The sequence below is a fragment of the Amblyomma maculatum genome, chromosome 11 (assembly GCF_055883805.1).
Source record: "Amblyomma maculatum isolate TAMU_Amacu chromosome 11, ASM5588380v1, whole genome shotgun sequence".
Classification (NCBI taxonomy): domain Eukaryota; kingdom Metazoa; phylum Arthropoda; class Arachnida; order Ixodida; family Ixodidae; genus Amblyomma; species Amblyomma maculatum.
Window position 1 is genome coordinate 45335398 of NC_139354.1, and position 26504 is coordinate 45361901.

Consider the following 26504-nt stretch of genomic DNA (forward strand, 5'->3'; position numbering starts at 1 on the left):
GTTTCTCTCGGGATAGGACAGGAACACTACTCTGGGAGGCAGTGCTGCGCCACTTGGACACTGCTCCAGCTGACCTGGGACGCCGCCGGCCAGCCACGTCTGAAAAGGCCCCGCCGTCCGTCCCAAACGATAGGCGATAGGGCTGGCCGGAGGTACACTGGTGTAAATACGTTCTCTCTGCCTCTGCGGTGGAGAGGATGGTTGACAAAAAGCCGTAGAGACGCACCCATCGGTTTTGTTTGGTCAAAAAAAAAAAAAAAAAAAAAAAAAAAAAACGAACGTTCTGACATGTGAGTGAGGCTCCACATCCAGAAACGCGCCCACAATAGTTGCAATAGCTGTTCATGCATTGCAGTAAACCGTAATGTAAATGTTGGTTCGCTGCATACGTCGCTAGCAGTCGCAGGAAAACGCAGACACTGCGGCACTGCGGCCCATATCGTGTTTTCCATCGCGGCAGCTGGCAACAGCGAAAACAATTTTTGCCGGATGACGTCACTCTAGCCTTGTTTGTGTCGAGCCAGTTTCGGCAAAGAAGGCGTTTGGATAGGTTGTTGATCTGTACTAAGCGGCCGATGAGACGCTAATTTCGACGCAACATTGCCTTTTTGCTGACTTCTGGTAAGTTGAACCAGCGTCGCACTACATGATTTGCTGTTCAATCACCGATTTTGCGGCTAGCCTGCATTTTACGAGCGTAGCTAGCGCAGCGACCCTTTTGGAAACGTAGCTCGCAAGGAAGAAAGGCCTAGTAGGGATGCCGACGTTATCTTGTGGACCGATTTTTATTGAAGCTAGCTTCGGTTCATGCTTGCGTTTTAGGTGGCCAACGTAGCCTGTTGTTCGAGCTGAGAAATTCGCATTTAATACGACAGATTTCACGTTAAGTAGAGGTCTTCTCGCGTCATTATTTTTCTGCAGTAAACATATGTGCACCAAGACGCGCTGACGCTGGCCTTTATGGCGCGCTTGTGTGTGCTTGCGCAGTATTTCCGAATATTTTATCGAGTTTCCCCAACAGTGTGGCGGATTCGCTTTGTGAGTCGTAGCCACCACGTTTTTTCTTATTTGCGCTGGTATCCAAAGTAGCAGCCGTGACAAACAGCGCAGCTGCCAGCAAAATTGCAGGAACAAAAACAAAAATGTGGAAAGGAAATTCTCGTCCTGTTCCCATTGGGAGCCCCGTTCGCTTGAGGTAAATGGACTTGCTGCGCACAAAGCACTCAAAGCGAAGGCCACAGCTGTTGCGCGCGTGCCTGAAATAGGTGGCCTGACCGCACAAAAGCGCCCTAGTTAACCTAGCCTTCGCCTGTGTAGTGATTCCTCGGCGAATTGGTTGTCGGTTTAGCGGTTCCACATCATATTTTAGCTTCTTTTGCATCTGATTGCGCGCCACTTTGCGCCGTCTTTTCCTCTTTCGATTTCAAGATTAGGAAGCCATGACGACCCGGGTGTTTATCGGGCATCTCAGCTATCAGGTCCGGGAGAGGGACGTGGACCGATTCTTCAAAGGCTACGGACGCGTAGGGGACATACATCTCAAGAATGGGTTCGGATTTGTGGTGAGTTGCTGCATTTTTATTCTGTACTTTTTCCAGTGTTACCGGTTCACTCTATATGTCGCAGTTGGAGGGTTTCATATTACCAAGAAACCGCAATGGCGCGGCGCAGTAGCGCATGCGCACGCATCGATGCGGCTTTTGCGCACGCGCCTTGATTACAAACCTGCTGCGAGCCTTGTCTGATTTGCTCTTAACTTCACGCTGCCTTGAGCCAGTTCGGAGAAATAAAGTTCGTAAAATAAAATAAAGCACCACATGTCATGAGCAACCAGCTTGCCGAAACCACTACTTTAAACTTGTTAACTCCTTGTCCTACCTGCCTGCCCATTTGCAAAGTGTAATAGGGCTTGTAGAGTGCCATTACTAAAGATTGTTGCATGACATACAACAGGCCATAACAGTTTTTAGTACTGGCTAGTGCGCTTAAACTACGAATGCTGTGCATTGATACAAAATTTGCCTATGCCCTGAACTGTGCAGGAATTTGAAGATCACAGGGATGCAGATGATGCCATTAAAGACCTTAATGGCAAGGAGTTGCTTGGAGAAAGGTATGCTGAAAATCAAGCACTTCCTTTGTGTGTGTGTTTGTATTCCTTTATGTAGGCAAGAGGGTGAGGGGGGGGGGGGGGGAGGCAGGTCTTTTAATCATTGTCTTGATAGTGGGGCTATGGGAATAATGAAGTCAAGTTTGCGGCCATACTCTGGCTGGGGAATTCTTGGGGCTTTTTTGAGATGTTTGGAAAATGGGTTCTTAACCCTACCTTGTGCCATGTTGTGGTAAAAGCTGCCCTTATGCCATAAAAATTACTCCAAAATTAAATTGGCTGTATTAGCCATTAGGCTAAATGCTTGTACTCTGAACCCTGGCCATACATCTGTAGCTGCTGAGAAGAGATGGATAGGCAACCTTAGTGAATGTTTTTCGTAGACTAGGCAAAACGAGAGGCTGTCGCCTCATCAGCTTCTTCTGACTTGAAATCAATTTGCTTGGCTAACTTGCTGCCGTGCAAGTTGAAGCGTACACATCCTGTGGTGTGACAACTCACTAAAGCGCCATCTTACATTTGATGTACATTGTTGTGGCAACTGATTTAATAATCATAATATATAATAATTGGTTCACAGGAAGGGAAAGGTGCAGTATCTGTCTAACTTGTTTCTGTGGACACCTGCACCGGGACGGGAGGAAAGTGGAAAGAGGAGCCGTAATGGAGGGCTACAGAACAATTTCGACCACCTGGGGATCTTTAACGTGTGCTGACATCACACACCACACCAGTGAATAGCATTTTCAAGTGTTTTGATTTTAATATCTGCTCCGTGATGTGTTACTTCCCAGAGATTTACATAGACCTGTAGACCATGACAGGACAGTTTAGTTAATGGGGGGGGGGGGGGGGGGGGATGTTACCATTTCACCTCCATTCAAAATGTAACTGAGTTGCAAGTGTGGGTACATGACATTAAATTTTCAGCACCACAGTGATTATGCTTGACATTGTGTGTGGTGAGGCTGATTCCACCTCTCGGTTCGCAGCAGTCTCGGTGTTTCATGCATTGTTTCCTCATGCAGGGTCTCTGTGGAACTGGCGCATGGAAGTCGGCGTGGCCCCGGCGGCAGAATTGTTGCGCCGGGCTCACGAGACTGGAGGTCGCCACCTGGCCGATTCAATGCACCCAGAGAGAGGTTAGTCTTTGATAAGTGTTATGCAGGGCTGTGTAGATAAGTAGCTGCTTTTGGCACACCAGAAGGCTTGTTAATTAATAGGCTTCTCTATATGTAAATCAGTTTGGCCAGACCAGGTAATAGTCCTGTTCCAAAGATTAAAATGATTGAAGTTAGAATTTACGGGCTTTTACTGTTGTTTATTGTGGCCTTTGTATGCTTCGCGTGATATGAAAGCAGCTTATACTTCCACATCATTTGGCTACGGAAGCTGCGACGGTAGGCAGTGAAAAATTCAGTTGTAAATTATTTGCCGCAGATGGACGAAAGCATGTGGTGAGCCCTAAGTGTTAATGTGTTACGCATATTACCAATTTTGAAGCAAAAGCTTCGTTATGCTATACTCTGTTTCATACATCAAGTGCAACACTACCAAAGCTACAGCTCTTGTTCGCGCTCTCCGCATCCGCGATAAAAAATAGTGCCTGCTCTTGACGAGAGAAAATAATAGTTGCTTTGTCTGCAAGCTTAATACATTTTACATTTGCCATCAGCTTCATAAAAAGCACCTTTTTTAGGGAGAAAAGGCCGGATTCGGCTAATTTGTATGTTTCTATATGTCGTTTTTGTTCGTGCCGCGTTTTGCTGCCCTGCAACCTTGCCAGCTGTGCCACCAGATGGCGCTGGCTGTGCCCTCCGCGCTGCGCATCTCTTTTTGAGAAAATGATTCTTTGGTGCGCATTTTTTTCTATTAAGATCCGCTCTGTGAAGATGTCTAAGCATACGAAGCATGTTATTGCAAACGTGTATGCTCGGAATAGAGCCCGTTTCGGCAGGAACCACTCGCCTACAGAACGAGCGCGTAGTGATACGCCTCCTGCTTTTTTTTTCTTGCGGACTATTTGCGTAGCTTTCGCTGCGTTGCACCTGATGTATGAAACGGAGTATATGGATCGGCCAAGATCAGCCTGGCCGTCAGCTTGACCTTCAACGAGCCAGAGGTCGCACTGTGTCCATATAGCTTAAACATGTACCACCACTTGACCTTTGACTTTCATCTTTGACTGTAGATACAGCATAAAGTCTTCCCTCTCTTAGGTGACAGCGTCCCCAACCCGATAGTCTCACCAGTTGCTGCAAAACCATGTGTAAATGTAAGCCTAACCAAAGCAAAACGACACTTTCGCTTTGCCTAACTAGGTTGTGTGAACAGCCTCGTTGCATTTCGCTTCACTACATGGTGTGTAACTCATGTGGTGAAGCATCCTCAAAACACAATGTGGTTTGGTTCCGCTGAACTGGGCGTACTGGAAGAGCGGAGGAAGCACATAGTTTAAGGGGGCACCTTGGTCTTGAGCTTAATTTTTTTTTATGAATAGATTATGCCAAACTTTCAGAGTTTGTGCATTTTAGTATTCAGATTCCAAAACTGCAAAACACTTTTCTTCTACCGCAAATAGTTTTTGATACAGCAATGAAAGCATGTCTTTTGTTTGGAAGACCTTGTGGAGAAAATTTTTATTTTTAAATGATCTAGAGTTACAAAGGAGTACAATAAGCGTATATGAATATCCTAGGATAATTTGGATGAAATTACAACTCGTCAAACTTGAAACAGAAGTTCGTTTTGGCAACCGGACAAATGATTTATTTTGAAAGTTTCCTCAATCAGCCAGTGTTTTAAAGTTAATATTATTGCACAGCTCATAAGCATCTTCCCAGCAAAAAAAAAAAAATAATAATCGTAGCAATAGCTGATAAGAGATATCGCTCCTCCAAGATGCCGAATGCGTCAAAAATGCAGCTTTGAGAAATAAGAAAGAAACATATTGTCAAATTCTTGAAGCACCAAAGCTAACAGTAACTGACTGGCTTCCCATGTCAATGCATCATTTACTATCAGTATAATTGACCTCAAAAGAATGAAATTGCCAGCGAATGGAACGCATGGTCCGGAGGCCGCCACTAAGATGCTTGCGTGTGCATTGGGACCTCCGCAAAAGTTGGTGCCAAGTTCTGGCGCGTGATCGCCGTTCGCACAATCGTGCCGTAAACGCAGTCGGCCTGCAACTAGTGATAAGCGCTCGTTGCTCGTGTTGCACACCATAGCATTCAGAAGCAAGTTTATTTCGACAGGGTTTGGGATTCCGCATGTCGCGGGACGCTGTTTCGAGACTGCCGCAGCGGCCGGTCGCGGCACTGCCTCACAGGGCAATCTATCCGGGCATTGAAAGCTTCTTAAGCATCGCGATTAAGGTGCCCTTACGCGGCAGAAATTGCCTCGACAAGATCGTGCCGCTCCTCGCTGTCGCGGCGAGCACGACTGGCTATGCTACGCAGTTATCAGGCCATCATGGACTCGATGCGGTGCGTTGGCACTTTGTTATTGATTGTAGGTAACCAGATGCAGCGATGCAGCCTCCCCGCCACATTTATCTCCTTTCGCTACTTCTTTTGGCTAATAACGAAGTGCGGATCTAAATATTGTGCATTTCGTGCTGTGGTCACGATGAGGGAATGATGCTAGGCCGACGAGACCTGACGGAGAGACCTCAAAATGGCACCGGACCGCGAGCAGTCGATGCTGCCAGCCAATCAAAGCTCGTCATTTTGCTCACGTGTGGTAGGAGACCAATAGCAGCGTTTGCTTCAGGCAATTTGGTTTCATTGTTTTGCTTCGGTGGGCTCGCTCATGATCTCCAACCGAAATATAGGAATGGCCTGAATCGCGAACTTTCGAACGATACCATCGCATATTTCTTGAACTGCGGGCGATCGAAATTCGGCGCGATTTGACCTCAGTTTAAAGGTCGATGCGCTCAGATTCTGCCTTTGAAACAGTGTAACGTGCGAATTCGACAATATTTTTCAACGAAACTTCAGAGGTAGCTGTGGTCTCTGGATCGCGAGAGCGAGGAGATTGACAAACCAATTTTTCTGACCTATTTTCGGCCGCAAAGACCTGGGTTCCCCCTTAAGAGAGAGAAAAATATGACTTGTAATAACTGCGTGTTGGCATCCCCAAATAAAACTAAAAGGACAGTGACACGCGCTGCAGTGGCTCAAGTGGCCCGACTGGTCACATCACTCGAAGTAAGTTGTCCTCGAGTATGGTTGTCCTCGAGTATGACAAATTTGAAGCCCAAGAGGGTGGCGATGCCACTACTGCCCACCGCGGGGAAAGCCCTGACCTCGGCCAATTCTTGAAAAAATTATTGTAGCGAAAGCTACCTTGGCTATGAACAAGGAGTTTCGCGTGGTGGCAGGCACAGAGCCGTTGCCTAGCAACTGCCGCAGCTGGCGGACGCTGCACGCTTGCTGCGCCATCTGGGAATCAAGAAGCAATCAGAAGAAAATGTCTCGTCTTTAATGCAGCAACAACAACATAGCTAGACATAGTGAGTAGCGAATCTTAGTTCTCCTTCTCTAGCGTTAGGATGATAGTAGTTATGATATCATTGGGCAGGGCTGGATCGGTCTACATTAGATTGGATTGGATTGGACTAGTTTGGATCAGACAGGATTGGATTGCATTAGATTGCATTTCACTGGAATGAACTGTACTTCGTTGGACTGGACTGGATTGGATTAGATTGGAGAGTAGTAGTTAGCCCAGCGCCAGCATACATGCTTTCACTACATATATTCTGGCCTTGCTGAGCTAAGCCACGGCCAGTTTTTTGGGGGAAAGTGATTTTGTTGGACACTTTTGTGACCTTGGAAGGCGCTTACAGTTCTGCTTTTGTTTTTCGTCTCATTTCTGTTTTGGTGCCAACAGTAGGTTTGGTCCTCCCGTGAGAACAAACTACCAGCTGATCGTCGAGAACCTCAGCAGTCACGTCAGCTGGCAGGTAAAATAGCAAGAGCCATGCACGGCTGCGACGCACGCGCGGTCGCACCATCATGAATCACGCATGCCCACCATTCTCTTGTTGCTGCATGCATCCCAACGCATTCTAAGCTGAAAAAAGTCTTCAAAATTGGGCGCTGCAGTTAGCCGGGAGTAGAACATTTCAGAGCAGTCAACTGTGACTTGCCGTCCAAGTTTGCAGCAGACGCGCTGTGGGGCTGTGGTGTTTGTCAATCCAGCACTTGGTTTTCCAGGCTCAGGCCAAGACTGTTCATTTTTTCTTTCATTGAAAGGCTTGGTCCGGCGGGAAGTGGTGGCCGGGCCGTCCAAAGCTTAGCTGGAACTTTGTTTGTATAACCTGTACCTGTGGGGTCATTAAAGAAAAAGTCTCGGGCGGTCTCTAAATTTCAGGTGTTTCCCTTGTGTGGTCATGGCGCTGCTTAAAAACATAGCGGTTGGGTTACCACAAACCTCTTAACTGCTCGGCAAAGAGCGTTGTTTTGTAAGCACGGCCATATGCCTTTCAGACGCTGTACTCGTTGCTTATTTCTCTGCAAAGCTGTGAAGGACGGTCGTATCCACCTCAGTTTCTAGGTAGCTAATCACACTGTGCTGCTTCTAGCTCTCACCTGTGATGGCCTCTGGATGAAAATGCTCCGGTGTAAGTTATGATGCTCTCTCGCAATTCTGCTGAAAGTCTTCGAAGTCTGCTATAAAAAAAAATAAAAATGTAAAAATTTATAGTGAAAAAAAAAAAGAAGGGACTGCTTCTGCTTGCAAGGCTGTCTTCCGTTATTGCCAGGCAGGTTTCTCGGAAGTACTGAAATAAACTTTGTACTACGGGGGATCGAATGTTTGAGTGACAACTCCACAGCCACACACACTGTTTGCTGGAGACAGAAGAACCGCTTTTACTAAACATGTATTTTTTTTTTTTGGATAGTTGCAGTACCTTCTCAACTGGTCGCAAAACATTTTCATTGGGAGCTTTCTGCTGGTGGAAATGCTGGGAACTTTTCATTATTTGCTGCTGTGGTGAACTGGAACACTGCACAGTCCCTCTGGCGAGGCGACTGGAACCACAAAGAGAGAAGGCATTGGCATAAATTTTCTTCAGGAAATTCCTTGCGACGGCTTGGCAAGAGCCGTAATCACTGCAACTCATAGCATGACATTTACGTAAGGGTGCATTGCGCCTTACTGCGTGTGAGTCTTTGTTGAGCACCCTGGTAGTGGAAACTTTGTTGGGCAGCATGAGGTGGACCTTGGTCTGAATGTCTAAGGCCTCCATGGCTGTTGAGCGTGATTGAACGTTGAGTGGCGCTGTGCAGTGTTCCAGCTCTCTGTGCCCTCTTGAGTGACAACTTGTTTCTCTCTCTCTCTGCTGCATCACTCTCTCCCCCCAATACCCCTGCCCCACCATAAAGAAGGTCGCCGTCTGACCAAGACGAGGAGGAGGTTGTGTCTAGTGACCAGCGAAGGTGGTTTGTGGATGCGGCTACCCAACCGCAAGCCCTCGAGTGGCTACTCTGCGCTCGGCCCAGGGATAAGGCGGCTACTCCGTTTTCTCAAGCGGCGCATAGGCGTGTGGCAAGCACCTGGTGGTGTCTTGCCGCGCTGTGCCCCTCCCCCCTCCCCGTCTTGGTCTAGGGGTTCAGGAAAAGGGCGTCGGAAGTCCTGATGGATCCACTCTATGGATGGATGGATGCGCAATGGAAGGAAGGAAGTGCCTCCCCCCCTTCTCTCTGGGGCTTGACAACCGGCCGTAGCGCACACAGTCACGCCGTCGCTTGCTGGCGGCCACTGTCTCGTCCTCTCGCTGACGGTGTCTGTCTTGGGTGGTCTCTGTGCGCAAGGGTGGTCTCTCTCTCAATGGGTGTGCTCTCTTGGTCTGGTCGGTGGGGGGGTGGTCTGAGGATCGGGACCACCCCCGGCGCCCCCTCTCCCCCCCCAAAAGGTAAATCGCCCACTGGACGCCACCGCTGCGCCCTCCCTCCTCGCCGGCGACCGCCATGGTCTGCGGCGGCGAGGGCTGTGTGCTCTCTTTGTGCGCGGGGCTGCACTGTTGCCGAGGCTTTTGTAGCTGCCATATGTCAAGGCGACCTAGCGAGAGGGCGCTGCTGGTGAGGTTGTTTGATGTGGACACATTGTTATGGGAAATGGTGCAGGGGTTTGACTGAGGAAGGAATAGGAATGAAAACGGACTATTCCTATTGTCTACTCTTCTTTCTCTGTTTCATTCCTGCAAGGTTTCCTGTATGGTGGTGTATTAGCAGTGCACATCGTATAGAGGCATTGGACAATTATTAGGATAAGAAAGCGTATCGGTGTACAAGAGTACCGTCCTTGAAAAAGATGTTTTACGGCCGCTCGACAGTAGCCTCATTGTCATTTCGGTAAGTGTACGCCACAATGCTTTAATGGGCCTAACAGAGTTTTGTATGCAACTGATTGTTATGACTGTGTAAAGCAGTTCTTAATTGTTTTTAGTTTTTACAGCCCGGTAATGTTGCATGGCTAGATGGTGCTGAGCAGCTAGGTGTTTAAAATAACGCTGACTACGGTAGAATTTTCAGCAAAAGCTCGTGCAGTGCAGCCCCCGTGTTACTCTCTGGCCAAGAGAGATTCCTCTTTTAAAAAAAGGTAAAGTGAAGGGAATTACAAAATCGCGAGACAGATGGACCCACCGAGAAAAAGAGAAAGCAGTTTTTTTTTAATTCACCCGTTTGCAGTCTTTATTTGGGTTACGTGAACTATGAGCCTGGTCTACTGTCTACGCTAATTGTGCTGTGTTCTTTGAGTATTAATTTGGCAACTGACCGACTAGGAACTCATAGTCAAGTGCTTCACCAGTAGTTTCCAGACTTTAGTTAGCAGCCATTACTTCCTCATGGCACTGCTGCTTTAGAGACAGCTTCTCTAGCATTTACAGTTCCTTGCTGGTCTGTACTGTCATAGTTTCACTTCTACATGCTATGTTAATAAACCTCTTAAGTGTGTGCAGGTGACGTGCCTTTTCGTGCGTAGTACCGCGGTTTGAGTTCTGGTGGTGTTAGTAAAGCATTGGTGCATGCCGGAACATGCGGATGTGACTGGTTAACAAAGCATGTCTGGAGACACGCTGCTGTACAAGTAGCCTTTTGCTTTTCCAAGTTTGTTGTGTTGATGCATGTCGTCTGACTTTTGTGGCCCTGGACTGATGCGTTACCTTTGCCCTTTCTGCCCTCCTCCTTCTGCCCTTTCCTTCCATGGTGGCCTCCTCCCTCTCTGTCGTAGGACTTGAAAGACTACATGCGCCAGGCGGGTGAGGTGACCTTCACGGACGCCCATAGCAACCGGCCCAACCAAGGGTACGTCTTGGTGGTGCTACCCAGGGTTGAAGGGGAATTTCAGCTGTTATGTACTTTCGAAGCGAAAGCTTGACTACGCTAGGTAAAGCCAAGGTCGCTGTGGCCGGGAGTTTGCCCTTAAGTGTGCCAGAGGTCGTGTGGCGGCTTTAAGCTTTGCCTTATGTGGTGCACCGTGGTGTTGCACCGCTTGACCTTTGACCTTACATCTTGCGCAAGTAGTTTGTCTAGTCATGTGATGTGGCGGAGTGGAAACTGCTGATGTGATGTCAGACGATGGGTATAAACGGCTGTGCGATGTTGCATATCGGAGCCAGCCATGGGAGATGATGGGTGTATAGACTTGGTTCTACAACGCGAAATGTAAAGTTAGAGCCTCATCGTAGGCAATACTGAAACCAAGGCAAACGATGGACCAAAGAACTGCCTTTATAGCAATAGCAAAATCCTGTGATATATAAAAAGCTTGAAGTATATCCATGCTAAACCTCTGTCAATTTTTTATTGCTGTCCCAAGGGAAGGCAGAAGAGCTACGTGTCGGAGGTATAGGCGTTGCTGGTTTTAGTTTTGGGTGTAGTGCACGACACTGTGAATAAGAATGAAATGTGCATTTGGTGGGTAGAGTAAAACCTAGTTATAGCAAACAAGTAAAACATAGCGAAATAATTTCTTCAGAGGTGCACGCAAAATCAGTGCGATTTAGTCGCTCGAGAAGCGGAAACTGGCGATCCTTGCTGGAGAAATGGTATGACCAATTTTCTGAGCTTTGTTAACATTTTCGAGGACACTCGTGGCGATGCCGGAGTCTGCAGGAAACAGAGCGCCAGTTTGGATTCCCTGCACGAGACTGCTAACCCATGACACCGCTTATGGACAGCAGGCCAAGTGCCTCCTTGAGTAGCTTTTCTCTGTAGGAGCCCTATGGTATCGATAACAGTACAGCCGGCTAAATCTTGAACTGAAGTGACAGCCACATTTTCTGTGATTCTGAGTGCTGCACAAGAGTTAATCAGCTAAAAAGCTCACCAAGTCCTTGTCTAATCTTGACCTTGGGGCAAATTTTATCTGCCCTAGGGCACAGGAGCACAGAAAATGTGGCTGTCACGCGCACCAGTTAAAGATTTGGCCGGCTGTACATCAGAGTAAAAGCTGCATTGCTAGCCACGTGCGTACAGTGGCAGAGCTTTATTCCTGCAATCTGAGCGTGCACCATTTGGTGCTGGGAGTTCGATGTATCCACCTCATGGTCTACTACATTCAGTATATACATTATAGAATTTGTGTGCTGAAATATTGTTAGGTAGTATTGAGAACACTTAAGGAAAGTTTGATGTATAGCCAATAATTAATAATATCCATGTTCATTGTTCTGAGGTATAGCTGGACTTGCAGGTCATGAAAAGGCTGTTCTCCCTAGTATCCATCGAGGGGTATGTACACTAAGACCTCGTTAACACTGATCACTGTGAAGTGGAAAAAAGTCCTGGTTAACCGTATTACAAGCTACTGAACGGGCCATGAAAACAACAAAATATATGCTGCGTGAACATGCCTTTGTTTTTTCTTATGAAAAACTTGCTTTTGTTTGCCTTGTTGCCAGTATCTGTGTAAGGATTTTCTCCAACCCCATGAGGTTATGGAGGTCATGCTCACTTTCAATACAGTGTGGCAACGGCCAAGAACAGATGGCTGACAGTACCTTGGGTTAACTTGGGAGGGGATGCAGCTGGTGGCGGCAGCAATTCAGATATGTGAAAGTGGTCGAGAAGCGTGCAGGAATACCGTAAAAACCCGCGTATAATACGAGTTTTTTTTCCAACTTTCAGCGTTCCAAATTTCCGCCTCGTATTATTTGCGGATCCCAACCAAAATGTCAAAGTTTTGCGAGAAGTTTTGGTTTCGTTGTTGCCGCGTGGCTACGGCTTGGCTTTGTTATCGATGTGCGGCTACGGCTTGGCTTCGTTGCCCTAACGTGGCCGCACCCCGCAGTGGCCACGACGTCGAGGTGTCGTCTCTTTGTTGTTGAGTCGTCGAGTGCGCACAGCATCAGCGCATGTGCTCTCGTGCAAACCACGGTTCGCGAAAAAGTGCACGCTTTTTTCTTTAAGTGAACGAGCAGGATGCCAGGGTCTCGGAAACAGTACTCGGCTGCTTTTAAGAGAAAGGTGATTTTAGTTGCTGAAAACATCGGCAACAGTGCGGCCGGGAGGCAGTTTGGCGTCACCGAGGGAAGCATCCGCGGATGGCGACGACAGAAAGAAGCCCTTTTCGCGTGCAAGGGAATGCGAAGAAGCTTTCGCGGGCCAAAGAATGGCGCATTCCCGGAAATTGAACTCGCTCTGACGGAGTTCGTACGAGAACAGCGAGCATCGCATCTAGCTGTGAGCGTAGAGCTTATGCAAGCAAAAGCTAGGGAGCTTGCAAGGGAAAAGGGAATTCCGAGCTCCGCCTTCAAAGCAAGCAAGCACTGGATACATCGCTATATGTGCCGTGCTGGATTCTCGCTACGCCGGCGAACCTCGATTTCACAAAAGCTGCCCGAATCCTTCGAAGAGCTGCTGGTGGCTTTTCAGCGCCACGTGATTTCTTTGCGAAAGACCAAAAACTTTCAGCTGGGGCAAATAGGCAATGCTGACCAGACGCCGGTTTACCTGGACATGCCATCGCCCCTCACCGTCCATGAGAAAGGCTCTAAACAAGTTTGTATCCGGTCTACTGGAAACGAGAAGACGCGGGTTACAGTCATGCTATCGTGCACGGCAGACTGCCGCAAGCTCCCGCCCTATGTCATCTTCAAGCGCAAGACAATGCCGAAAGGTGAGGAGCTGCCGAAGAATGTCATCGTGAGATGCCACGAAAAAGGTTGGATGAACGAGGATCTTGTCCTCGACTGGGTGAAGTCAGTGTGGTGCAAACGGCCCGGTGCACTGTTGTCCTTTCCATCCATCCTCGTGCTGGACGCGTTTCGTTGCCATTTGGCCGACTCGGTGAAAAGGCTGCTAAGCGACTGCCGCACAGAACTTGTTGTGATTCCGGGTGGGATGACCTCACAACTTCAGCCTCTCGACGTTTGTGTCAACAAACCCTTCAAGGACGCAGTCAAGCGATGCTACGCGGAATGGATGCGGTCAGGTGAGCCTGCAGTGACGCCGGCCGGGCGGCTGAAGCGAGCATCGCCAGCCACGCTGTGCAAATGGATTGTGGACGCGTGGGCAAGCATCCCAGAGGAGCTTGTGCGCCGTTCGTTTAAGAAGTGCGGCATCTCAAACGCCCTCGATGGCACAGAAGATGAGTACCTGTGGGATGATTTGTCCGACAAAGAAATTTCCGAGGAAAGCGCTGCTGAAGATGAAAGTGATTGAAGTGTGAGGTCCGATTTCAATAAATGTCTTGTTTTTTCTCTCTCGTATTATATGCGGTAAAAACTTTTTTTTTCCATTTCGCGTCTCCAGAATTTCACCTCGTATTATATTCGGGTTCGTATTATACGCGGGTTTTTACGGTACAATGCCTGCAGCTGGTGCGAGACAGACCTAGTATGCTGTCCGACGTGCAATAAAAAACAACTTTTGCAGCTGATGCAGCTGCCTTGATGACGGTACTTGTTGCCTGTCTAGAACTGTAACCTCAGCCAGTCCAGCAGCAAACATTTCTGAGCCTGCTGCTAGCATTTGAGAGAGTTAGAAAAGTGCTAGCTGTTTTGTAAGTATAAGGAGGCCGTGAAATGGTTTGCTAGCTTAAGAAGCAAAGATCGCCCTCTCTCTCTAGTAGCATTGGACATTTGTGAGCTCTCTCATTTAGTCAGAGCTACTAGAAGGGCAGTATGCATAATTAGGTGTTCGTACCCACTTCCTTGCATCTACAGGATTGTAGAGTTCTCCAACTATGCTGACATGAGAAATGCCCTGAACAAGTTGGACAACACGGACCTGAGTGGCCGTCGGATTAAGCTGTATGAAGCCAAGAAGAGCCGACCTTCAAACAACCGGTGGGTTTACAAGCTCAAGGTTTTCGTTGACCTCGTTGTGAAAGTGGTATACGGTTAAGGGGGGACGAGGGGATTGACGGTGAGCGTCCTCACTTTTCGACTTGAAGAGTATGGAAATTTGGCAGACTGGCTAGGAATAACATCAATCAGGCACAACGTTTCACACTGGTATCTTCAGTAATTTTTGTAAGCCTATCGTGACAAAAAGAAAAATGGTCTGTGGGTCTGTAAATGCTTTTGATGATTACTAGGAAGTATGGTCTAAGTCAAGATTGCTAATTTCAAGAAAATGTTTTTAAAGGACACAGTATGCACTTTTTCTGCGCGTGATATTTTCTAATTGCCATGTAATAACGACATACAAGCCTAAACGGTAAACCTGAAGCTGTCTAGATGTTCATCACATTCTGGCAATTACAACAAAAGATAAAGATCCGATTACCCATTTCAGTGGTGTACATTTCACAAGCAAGGCAATAAGCTCGAAACAAATATTCAAGCTTTAAAGTTCAATAAAGCTAAACCCGGATATACGGTGCAGTCCACTTATGATATTGAGAAAACCGAAAAATCCGGTCAACGGGGGGAAAAAAAAAGCACACCCACATATTTTTCAATATGTAGGCTTGCCTGCTTACTAGCGATGAGTAAATCGGGTTGAACAATGCTAATCGTCATGAAGAGCACTAAACACTTTAGCCATAAAATAACTTAAAGCATACGAATTCGGAATTCATGCTCACTTGAGCAGCAGCTAAAGCTTGACAATCGCTGTGAGCGTCGTTTCCAGTAGCGCGTGCGCTGGCGGCAGACATATTTGCGTGCGCAAAACTGATTAGAGACTATGAACTACAGGAGATCATCAGCCTGCGATGCGTATAAAAGTGTTTAAAAAATGTAAACGCAGTTTTATTTTCCGTTGCTTTGCTGAAAGGAGAGGGTTGTAGCATTTAAAATGTCCGACTTAATCGTCCATCGCAGGGTGGGGGAGGGACGCGACTGTGGTATTGAGATTGGCAGGTGCCAGATGGCAGACTGTTCGGGGCCACTTCGCAATGCAGTGCGCCAGCACAGTTTTCTATCTCTGCTAAGAACGTCTGTTTGAACAGAATGATGGTTGGTTGTGTGTTCAAGGCACTGCTTTTGAATCCGAGAAACTTGGGAACAAAGCTACAAATGCCGCTCAGAACAGTTCATCTGTCATTTCATTGACCCATCATAGTGGCATAGACAGTGGTGTTGTGACCAAGTGTTACACTAGAGTCCCCTATGAGGGGCATTAGCTGCATTGTTCTTGAGTTGTATCTTATTAGTCTTGGTAGGTGACTGTTTGTGTAATAGAATAAGTGCTTGCTGGAGTTGCCTAATTTGGCTCATAGGTGGGGCTGCTGACTGTTGCTACGTAACATATACAAACTGTTTAGTGAAATATTGCTGAAGAGGCTAGGCTAGGTAAGAGGAAAGGGGATGGTGCGTGGGATGTATTCCGGCGAGAGGTATCAGTGGCCTTCGGGGTTAAGTGTGTGTTTTGCTGGCCCAGTGTCCCGAGGATGCCAATACCGACGTAAATGCAAGCGTCTGTCTTCCATCTTCTTTCAGGTCCCGTTCGAGGTCTCGGTCCCGCTCTCGTTCCCGCTCCCGGTCCCGCCGTTCGACTTCGGATTCCCGTTCCCGCTCCCGTTCGAGGTCCCGTTCTCGCTCCCGTTCAGCATCGAAGACACCCGTTCGCAGGAAGAGCCGATCTGACAGCCCTCGCAACAACCGCTCGCGTTCCCGGAGCCGGAGCAACTCTCCTCAGCAGCGTCGCTCAGTTTCCAACTCGCCGCCACCCAACAAGCGGCAACAGAGCCCAGATGACAACTAAGGAGCAGCTTACGTGGTCCCCCCCCCCCTTTACAGGGCTGCAAGAATGCAGGGCAGTGTCTGCCAGCTCATTTGTTTATCATTTTTTTCTTGGCGAATTTCATCGCGTTCATGAATTTTGGTGTTGCCTCATGAGGAGTGCTGGCTGCCAATTGTCTCTGGCAATGGAAATGTAACATCGTGTGCACATTGTGTGAACTTCATTTTTTGTACTTTTATCATGCAAAGTCTATCTTGCCATGAAATTTGAGCGCTTAATTACGGAGCATGGTATCCTGCGTGGTACAGCTCGGTCAGTTTGTTTATGTGCCTTGTCCAGTATTTTGAAGTAGTTTTTTTTTTTCGAGCAGTCTTTGTCCAAAGTTGGCCGCTTACCGGGGTTATACTGTCCCAGAAGGATTGCTGCCAAGCAGCGGCTCTTGTTGGCGTGCAAGTTTCATTATGGGGGAAGGCCTGTCTGTCTCATTACTGTGAGATGAGACTGTCCTAAGAATAGGAGCCTTGTCGCCTGAAACATTTGCAACCGGCGAATGTCATTGGCACCGGCAGCGTCATGGCTGCAAACTTCGGACTGAGATAATCTCTTTCCGTGTATCCTAAATCTGATTAGGTTAGCACCAGTCTATCATGTGGGGGAAATAGGGGCTCGGCTTGCAATTTTTTTTCGAACAAATGATGCGAAGTATCGACATCCAATTTGTTTTGTGGCTGTTAAATCGTGGCTGGAAAAATAGAACAGCCGTTTTGAACTTGTTTATATTATCATGCATTGGCATTTTTCAAGCATGAGTGGAAGATTGTGTTTACACATAGGTGTGGTGAAGAAGGGGGTATTTCTGTCAATGCTACAATCATGCCTGCACCAAAACCGTTTTGTGACGATGCCATGTTTTGTCTCGTGTAAAAATACTTTGGATGTAACATTGGAATGGATCTTTCTCTTGTGGAGCTTCCCTCACTGTTGTGCAAGTTTTTTTTTTGTGCAGTAAATAAAGTTTGCAGGACAAACAGTGGTGTGGGTGCCTGATTACACAAGTTGAGTTTTTTAGTGTTTCGACATTTATGACTGGCACTCAAGGAAGATTGCGAGCAATTACTTCATGGCGAGCCAGGGTGGTTGTCGTATTAGATGTACAGTCGAACCTAGTTATAACGAAGCAGTGCGCGAACATTTGTTTATTCTATCTGATATTTGTTTCAAAAGTGCTCGCCCAAATTCCCGGAAGTTGAAAGTAAGCTTGCTAATGAAAAAAATGTACACTAATATGGACAACACAAAGGTGCGAAAACGCCTACAATTTTTTAATTAAAAGGAAGCAAAAATGAAAGAGCGAAAGTGAATAGAAGGGATGTTGCCTCTGCGCAGTTTGCACGATGGAGCCGACTCGGGAGAGTGCAGCCCGTGCGCACGGGTCGTTGCAGTGGCAGAGGCATGGCAGTGGTTGGTGACATCGCAGTCACATTAATGGCGCCAACCACCGTGACACTATGGCCTCTGAGATCAGGGTGGTGATCTCGGAGACCATAGGCCGTTGGTGCTAGTTTTTGTTGCCGCCGCTAGATAACGCAAACGCGCGGGTGATTTAAATTGGCGGCGCCTCGGGTCCGGCCATGGCCGTTCATGACGAGCCGAGATCATCGCGCGCGGAGAAACTTTATTCATAAGGATGACCTGAGGCTTAGAGGGGAAGCTCGAAGGCTGTAAGCCGTTGGTGGTAGTTTTCAATGCTGCCGCTAGATGACGCGAACACGCGGGTGATTTAAAATCAGAAGCTGCTTGGACAGCTTACTCAAATTGAAAAAAAGGGGGCCGACTTTATACTTGGAACCAACGAGGACGAACATTCCAATGCGGGCCACGTGGCTGGGGCCAGCACTGGCATGGAAGGCATAAGCGAAGTAGTTCAGGCGGATCCGAACCGTCAGAGTTATTTAGAAGCAGCTAAGACGCCGGAAAAAAGGAAGTAAGGAAGAATGAAAATCCCAGAGATAAGGACACAGATAACCGAAAGCAGAAACCAACAGTTCGGAGAGGGAGAGAGAAGGCCCAGGTGCTTATCGCCGGAGATTCTAACGTAAACAGGTGCAAGCGAGATATCTTGGAACGTGTAAGGGGTGATAAGAGTGTGTTGGTTGAAGCCTTCCCAAGGAGAACAATGAGGGCAGTGCTAAAAGAGAGTAAAAATAGGCTGTTGAAGAATTCCGCAGAGCGCAGTATGGTAATAGTAGCCGCAGGGCTAAACGATGTCCTAAATGGTGACGCTGCAGGAGTGGTGGAAAGTTTAGCTAAGGGAGTTGTCGAGATCAGGGAGATAGCACAGCAGACGCAGATAGTCGTATGCACAGTGCCAGAGGTGCTAGGATTGAACGGAAAGATGGAAAAGGACGTGGTGACAGTTAATCAGGACATCAGAAAGTTAAGCCTGGAGAAGCGTTTCGAAGTGGTTGAGGTAAACAGGGAGGTACATAAAGCAGGTTTTGGTAGGGCTTTTCAGCGAGATGGCATTCATTTTAACAGAAGGGTGGGAGCAGAGATCGGCTGGCGCCTGGCAGGCAGGGCTGTAGCTTTTTTAGGGGGTCCGCGAGGACTCCGTGCACAGAGGTAGTTAGAAGTGAAGCAGAAGAAAGTGTAAAAATGGAGACTGAGCCCCCAAAAATGGCAAAGAGTAGGTCGAGTAAGAAAAGTACAAAAAGAAATTTAACACTAGGATCAGCTACATAAACATGCAAGGTGGTAGAAAAAGAGCGAAATGGCTAGAGATAGAACTGCAGTTGAAGGATGACAAAATAGGTGTGTACGCTCTTTGCGAGACTCATCTCGGGGATCTAGAAGATCCGCCGTTTATAGAAGGCTACGTCTGGGAAGGGTGCAACAGAACGAGAACGGAAAAAAAGGGTGGAGGGGTAGGTATGTTGATACACCAGGGAACAAATTGGCAAATAATTAAATCATCTTGTAAAGAACATATCTGGGTTTCATGAACAATTGCCGGCATAAGGACATGGCTAGGGGTAGTTTATTTAGGAACAGGACATCAATGCAGGCAAGAAAACAGGGATCTTGTTGAATGTCTCAGTGACGATATAAGCCAGTTTGGAAACGGGGCCAATATTATTCTACTGGGGGACATAAACGGCCACATCGACGATCTGGATGGATACACGGATTATAACGGCAAGCTAATGCTAGATTTCTGTGAGCGACACGATCTAGTTATAGTAAATAGAGAAACAAAATGTGAAGGCCAAATCACGTGGGAATTCTGCAACAGGCAGACGACCATTGACTATTGTCTAATGGCGCAGGAAATTTATAGCAAGGACACAAAAATGGAAATAGACGAAGAAGGGGAGTGTAGTCTGGGAAGTGATCATAAACGTATTAGTCTGCAGATGGGGCCCTTGATGAAAAGAGAAATGGAACTTAGACAAAACGTAAACGCAAAATTAAACGACGATCAAATAGCGCAGATAGCAGCAGACATAGAGGAAGCAATAGAGAAATGCCCCATGGAAGACTGGGATTATGAACAGGTAGAACTACTCATAAGGAGGAAAATTCAGGAGGTTAAAGTAGCAAACCGCTGGAATGGAAAGAGGAAGCCACGGAGCTGGTGGAATAAGGAAATCAGGGAAGCTATTGAACAACGACGGGCTGCTTCAAGGGAACACCGAATGGCAAAGAAAGCACAGGTATCTCAGGAGGAAATCGACCAAAAATGGCAATCATATCGACAAAAGTAACCAAGTGCAGGTCCTCGTCCAAAGTAAGATAAGACTGTCCACCGATCGCTGGATGGCTGATATACACGATGCCTCTAGAGGCGGAGCAAGAAAATTCTGGAACCATATAAGCTGGCTGTTAAGAAGATAGTGAGAGACCGGAAAGCGTGGCGTGACATGGTCCATAGGGTCACGAAGAGTCGGACACGACTGAACGCCTGAAATGAACTGAATAAGCTGGCTAGGGAAGAAGAATCAAAGAAAGCAGGATCGCATTCAAGATAACGAGGGAAATTGTCTAAAGGGAGATAACGCAGTGAACTACATTACATCAGTTATAGCCGAGTCATTTAAGAGCGACGATAGGGTAATATCCGCAAATCAGGAAGCAACACAAAGTAGCAGAATACAAAGCAGCTTAGAACTGACCAATCTAAACAGGAAAAAGGCAGAAAAAAATATTCCTAAAAACACATCTACAGGAATAGATGGAATTCCGATCAAGCTGATTAATGAACTCGGTCCAAAAAGTAAGGAAACGTTGTTAAAAGCTCTGGAAACAGTCATAACGAATAAGCAAATTCCGGACAGCTGGCGGCAGAGTAAAATGAGTTTGATTGATAAAGGGAAAGGAGACAGGATGCACATAAAATCCTACAGGCCGATTACCATAACATCTATTATGTACAGGTTAGCCATGCAGGCGGTGAAATTAAAGGTGCAAGCATGGGTCGAAAGTAACAAGATACTCGGAGAACTTCAGAACGGCTTTAGAAATGGTAGGCGCTTAGATGATAGCCTGTTCGTGCTTACCCAATGCATCGAAATATCTAGAGTGGAAAATAGACCTTTGTATTTGGCCTTCCTGGACATAAACAGGGCGTACGACAACGTAAGCAGGGAACTCCTGTGGAACATACTAAAATAAGAAGGTATCGGTTATGAGATAATAGAGTTCCTACAGGAAATATACCGGAATAACAAAGTAGAAATTACGTGGGAAGGGATAAGAAGTACGGAGGATGTCAAAGTATGCAAAGGATTAAGACAAGGCTGTCCTCTATCACCGGTGCTGTTCATGCTTTATATAATAAACCTGGGATGGAGGATACAAGACAGTAACCTAGGTTTTAACCTGTCATATAGATTAGGTGGAAAGGCGGTAGAGCAGCGCCTCCCCGGTTTGATGTATGCAGATGATATTGTGCTGCTAGCTGAGAGTCTGGAATAATTGCAAACTCTAGTTAAGTATTGTGGAGACGAAGGGGACGCTCTAGGCTTCAGTTCCAGCGCAGTTAAGTCGGGTCTGATGATTTTCAACGGCTCAACTGATCAGGGTCTTAAAATACAAGGCTTTTAAATACCTAGAGTAGCAGAATATAAATATCTGGGGGTAAGATTGCTGGGAAACGTATCAACAACCTTAGATATGCGGATGATACCACTTTAATGGCAGAAAGTGAAGTGGAACTCAAGAGACTTCTGATGCGCGTACAAGAAGAGAGTGACAAGTTTGGGGCTTAAACTGAACATTAAAAAGACAAAGATCATGGCGTCTTGCCCTATCAAGTCCTGGAGAATCAAGGGACAAGAAGTGGAAGCTGTGACAGATTTTCTCTTCTTGGGCTCGAAGATTACCTCGGAAGGAAACTGCAGCCATGAAATTAGAAGACGCCTGCTTCTGGGAAAGAGAGCAATGGTTAGCCTTGACCGCCTAGTAAAGAGCAGAGACATTAGTCTGCCAACCAAGATCCGTATAACTCGTGCTATGGTCTTTCCAGTTGTGATGTATGGATGCGAGAGTTGGACTGTGAAAAAGGCTGACCGCCGAAGAATTGACGCGTTTGAATTGTGGTGCTGGCGAAGACTCTTGAGAGTTCCTTGGACTGCCAGAAGCTCAAATCAGTCGATATTGTCGACCATAAACCCTGACTGCTCATTGGAGGGTCAAATTTTAAAGTTAAAGCTCAGCTACTTTGGTCATCTGATGAGAAGAGAGGAGTCGCTGGAGAAAGATTTGATGTTGGGAAAGGTTGAGGGTTGCCGGAGAAGAGGTAGGCAGCGAACGCGATGGTTAGATGGCATCCTCGAGGCACTGCAGATGAAGTTATGTGATGTGTTAGGAAGATAGTGAGAGACCGGAAAGCGTGGCGTGACATGGTCCATAGGGTCACGAAGAGTCGGACACGACTGAACGCCTGAACTGATGGGTAAACGAAGGATTGGCATACATCGGAAAGCATGAGCAATCACTTAAGGCCAAAGGGCGAAGGAATGCCGGGATAATGAAGCATAAGGCGTTGTGGGGATACAATAGGTATGAGGTTTTGAGGGGTATTTGGAAAGGAATTATGGTGCCCGGACTTACTTTCGGAAACGCGGTTTTGTGCCTAAAATCAGAGGTACAGTCGACATTAGAAACAAATCAGAGATCCGTTGGACGATTAGCACTAGGTGCCCACGGCAAAACTACAAATGAGGCGGTACAGGGAGATATGGGCTGGGCATCTTTCGAAGTACGGGAAGCTCAGAGTAAAATATTATATGAGGAACACCTGAGGAAATTGGACAGTAACAGATGGGCAGCTAAAGTATTTAAATACCTGTACCTAAAAAGCGTTGACTCACAATGGAGGAAAAGAACTAGGAAACTAACTAGTAAGTATGCTAGTAACAAGGACGGAGAAATAAAGAGCATTAAGCAACAGGTGAAAAACACAGAAGGTAAAAATTGGATAAATTCGATGGAAAAGAAACAGAGTGTGGAATTATACCGTAAGTGGAAAATGCAGATCAGGAAGGAAGATTTCTTTGATAACTCAAGAGGCAGTGCCCTACTTTTTGAAGCTAGATCAGGGTGCCTTAGAACACGTAGCTACAAAAAAAAAAAAATTTGACAATGGAGATGACGCATGTGCTGTATGTGGATACTCCAGTGAAACAATTGACCATATTATACTCGAATGTAATGGTATCCATCCGGAAGTTGGTGCAGGCGCAATCACTGTTCCTGAAGCTCTGGGGTTTAGAGATAACAGTGGCCGGGTGAATAAACCGGCGGTGGAAACTAGCAAAAAACGACTGGAAGATTGGTGGCTTAAAAGCAGAGAAGTGACATAATGTTAGTAATGTAGGAACAAAAGTTAATAAATAGAATGAAGGTTTAGTTAACCATTCTAAATCAATAATTAAGATATAGGGAGAAAAATGAGCATGATAGCTGCTGCTACCACCCCGTTTCAAAAGGGACGCTCCTATATTCCATTCCATTTAAACGCACTTCTACGGCGGGTGAAAAGAACACATAAATTTTTAATAAAGTTTCCTCCTCCGATCGATTGAAAAATTGCGTCTTGATGTTTTTAGTGCGTAGCACTACTAGCCGCAATCACGGATTTCGCCAATGTCTGTCTGAAGCCGCTCACTCTCTTTTCGTGAACTTGAAGTGGAGAGAGTGGTGGCGATGCGCACGTCGCGCGGCTCAGCATTGAGGAGGCGGAGCGGCCGCACAGCGGCAGCAGAAGCCGCTCTCTGCCCATCCGTCTTTCCGTGAACTTGAAGAGAAGGAAGGGAAAAAGGCGACACCCGCATCACGCGACTTGACACTGAGGGGGCGGAATGGCCGCATGGATGCATCGAGTAAGAGAGGGGCGTGGCTGTTAAGGGCGTGGCGGCCGTCACTGGGCAGCGTTGCACAAGCGTGTGTTACTTCGGAGTGAGCAGTCGTGCGTCGCTCGCGCTTCTTCAACTTTAAAGTCCCTTTTATTCAACTTCTGCATCTCTCCCCTCGCATCAGACACTCCTCAGCTTGTGCTCACCTCCGCGCCTTCACTGGCGCTCGTCTCAAGCGCGTTTCCCACTCTTTTCTCTTTCTCTCTCCCGACTGTTCTTTCCTTCGTATGAAACTAATTTCTTCCATGGATGACTTATCCCTTAGTTATGGATCACTTGTCCATTCGCTTAAGTGCCACATTTCTGGTGCTATTAAATATCCTGTAGCGCATAGAAAAAAAATGTTACAAATTAAGGGGGTGCCTTCAGAAGAACAATAGTATTTACACCTCGCATAGAGATATGTAGTGCACTCACTGCAAAGATTGCAAATAATTACTTCACTCTACAAAGGTTGTAAAATTTTTAAATGGAAAGAAGACTGCATAAAATGTGTCCAAAAATTACGCGGCAGTTCAGGCTGCTGGCGATAAACCTGTTCAACACCGCTTGCGCAATGGGGACATTAAATATACTGCAAAATATTACCAGGGACTTAAAGGGCCACTGTCCATGGAAGGACCTTTTAGGCGAAGGAGCCCAGTGTTTCGATCTGGTACCGGAGATAGTCTGTGCAAAATGCTACAGTGACACGCGCGCCGCAAAGCAACGAAAATACAAATCAAAGCTCTCTCATGCTCTCCTTCGGGAAGCCAGCTTCCCCGTTTCCTTCTCTGGCCGTCGAGCTACAGTAATGACGTACTTCCCGCGAATGACGTCCATTGGTCCGTCTCGCTGTTTCAGGGTGAATGATGGGTGTCTACCGCTCGCTGCGCGCTTTTCCCTCGCCACGGCCCGACTGAATCCATAGGCGTGCGCTCCCTCGCCCGTTTTCTTTTTTTTTCGCGCAGGCGGACTGCCACGCCCCACCTCCCGCCAAACGCGGAGGAGGAAGGGGAATTTCAATCAATCAATCAATCAATCAATCAATCAATCAATCAATCAATCAATCAATCAATCAATCAATCAATCAATCAATCAATCAATCAATCAATCAATCTTTATTTCAGTTTGTACATACAAACTGGGGATGGTGAGAAAAAAGCAGTGAATTATGCACCGCTTGACGGGCCTCACCACCCCTACAAGTCAGCAGTAGGCAAAAGGCAAGAACAACCACTGGAAAAAAGAAAAAATGAATACAAGTGCATCTACAGAACAAGGTTGACAGAACATATCTCATAACTGGCAGCAATAATAGACGCAGAAGACCGTGAGGCTATAACACAGAGTGGCACAGTACGTTCAGCACTTTGTCTTGCGGAGGCTAGACTACCGGGTAGGAGAGTGAAAAACCTGTGCGAGGGAACGGAAGGAGAGAAACAGGACAGAATCGGGTGATTAGGGTGGCTGTAACTGCGTTATTAACTACTCTTGTCAAAAACATTTTGCGGCCTTGCGTTCTGGGGGCGAAGTCTCACAGTCACCGGGGAAGAAAATATTTTCGACCGGCGGGTGGACAGTGGGCCTTTAAACGACTAAAGTTGTGAAAGGCGAAAGCCTGAGTGCCGCATTCTGCTACGCAATCAGCACTAATCAGTAATTAATTAGTTAGTAAGCAACTAATTAGTCGTCAATTAATGAAGTGCTTATTTAGTCATTATTAATTATTACTTATTAATTAGTAATTGATCATTGATTACCATATGGCATTTGCGCATACTGTGGTGGTGCTCTGTGATTATTCGAGACCTCTATGACGTCATCCCGCCTCGGCCAATCAGAGCAGCCGCAAAAGCGGGACACAATTTGTCCACGACAGCATGAGCCATTAAAGCTTTCGCCTTAAAACACATGCACCTTAGCTCTATAGCATAATGGATCAACACAATAGCGGAACACATATCTGTAGTTTCAATCAGTATACATACACACAGAAAGCGTATACTGGAACTTCGATATCAGTTAACACTACTTGCCTAACACCAACACATCTAGATATGAACTTACAACTGCTGCACATGAGAATTGGTTGAGAAATTCCGGGATTTCACTTTACTTAGGTGCAGAAATGAGTTTCTTTTGCTGCTGCCGAATGCCTTGCCTGTTCGTTTCTTACCCTTTGCTGATTAACGAATTCATGTTGATTGACTAAGTGAGTAACTACTTCACTTAAACGAAGTGACCCACCAATTTCTCATTCGCGTTTGACTACAGTTAACTAATTCACTTATATGCCAGTAATTAAGATTGAAAATTGGTTCAAATAATTAGTCACTTAGGTGACTTATTTATTCCTAATATTTATGCAATTGCTTAATCATATATTATACCAGTTACCTATTCAATGGATGGTTGATCGCGCAGACACGCTTTGATGACCAGCTCTTCGCATGTACTGGCGATGCCTCGGGTGAGACAAGTGCTTTTGCATTAATATGTGCAAGCACGGGAATTGGTTTCTGCGGTTCTCTGTGGCTTCTACCACCACAAGCCAGCTATGGACAGTTTGTCCCTTTGCATACACGCCCATCTTCCGGCACTATTAAAATTCCTGATGATGTGTAAAAAGTATTCGTTACGAATTAAGGGTGTGCCTTCAGATAAACAATAGAGCGCGTGGGAAAATCATCGATTATTTCACATAAGTGTTCGAGTGATAAACATAGTCCTGCGCGACACATCAATGGCAAATAAAAACTACCGCTTCTCTACCATCCATGCCTCCTCCTCGTAGTTTCAGTTCCTGCAAGGGGGAACCCCCGGCTAGATGATACGCTATCTGTTGAA

The 26504-nt window shown here is 46.6% G+C and overlaps 1 protein-coding gene across 1 annotated transcript; it reads left to right on the top strand.

The window, feature by feature from the left end:
• Nucleotides 1-474: 474 nt before the first annotated feature.
• On the top strand, nt 475-17290 carry LOC146173712 (serine/arginine-rich splicing factor 6-like). The gene is made up of 8 exons (XM_084585038.1): nt 475-621; nt 1429-1562; nt 2043-2113; nt 3139-3252; nt 7010-7082; nt 10358-10431; nt 14295-14417; nt 16017-17290. Exons 2-8 carry the CDS (start codon nt 1440-1442, stop codon nt 16279-16281), a joined length of 843 nt encoding a protein of 280 aa, XP_084441164.1. The 5' UTR covers nt 475-621; nt 1429-1439; the 3' UTR covers nt 16282-17290.
• The last annotated feature ends 9214 nt before the right edge of the window (nt 17291-26504 follow it).

Excerpts from the sequence above, each read along its gene's own strand:
- LOC146173712 (XM_084585038.1), top strand. The coding sequence starts at position 1,440 with ATGACGACCCGGGTGTTTATCGGGCATCTCAGCTATCAGGTCCGGGAG. Across the intron at positions 2,114-3,138 it reads AAGGAGTTGCTTGGAGAAAG|GGTCTCTGTGGAACTGGCGC; the intron begins GTATGCTGAAAA and ends TTCCTCATGCAG. Across the intron at positions 3,253-7,009 it reads TTCAATGCACCCAGAGAGAG|TAGGTTTGGTCCTCCCGTGA; the intron begins GTTAGTCTTTGA and ends TGGTGCCAACAG.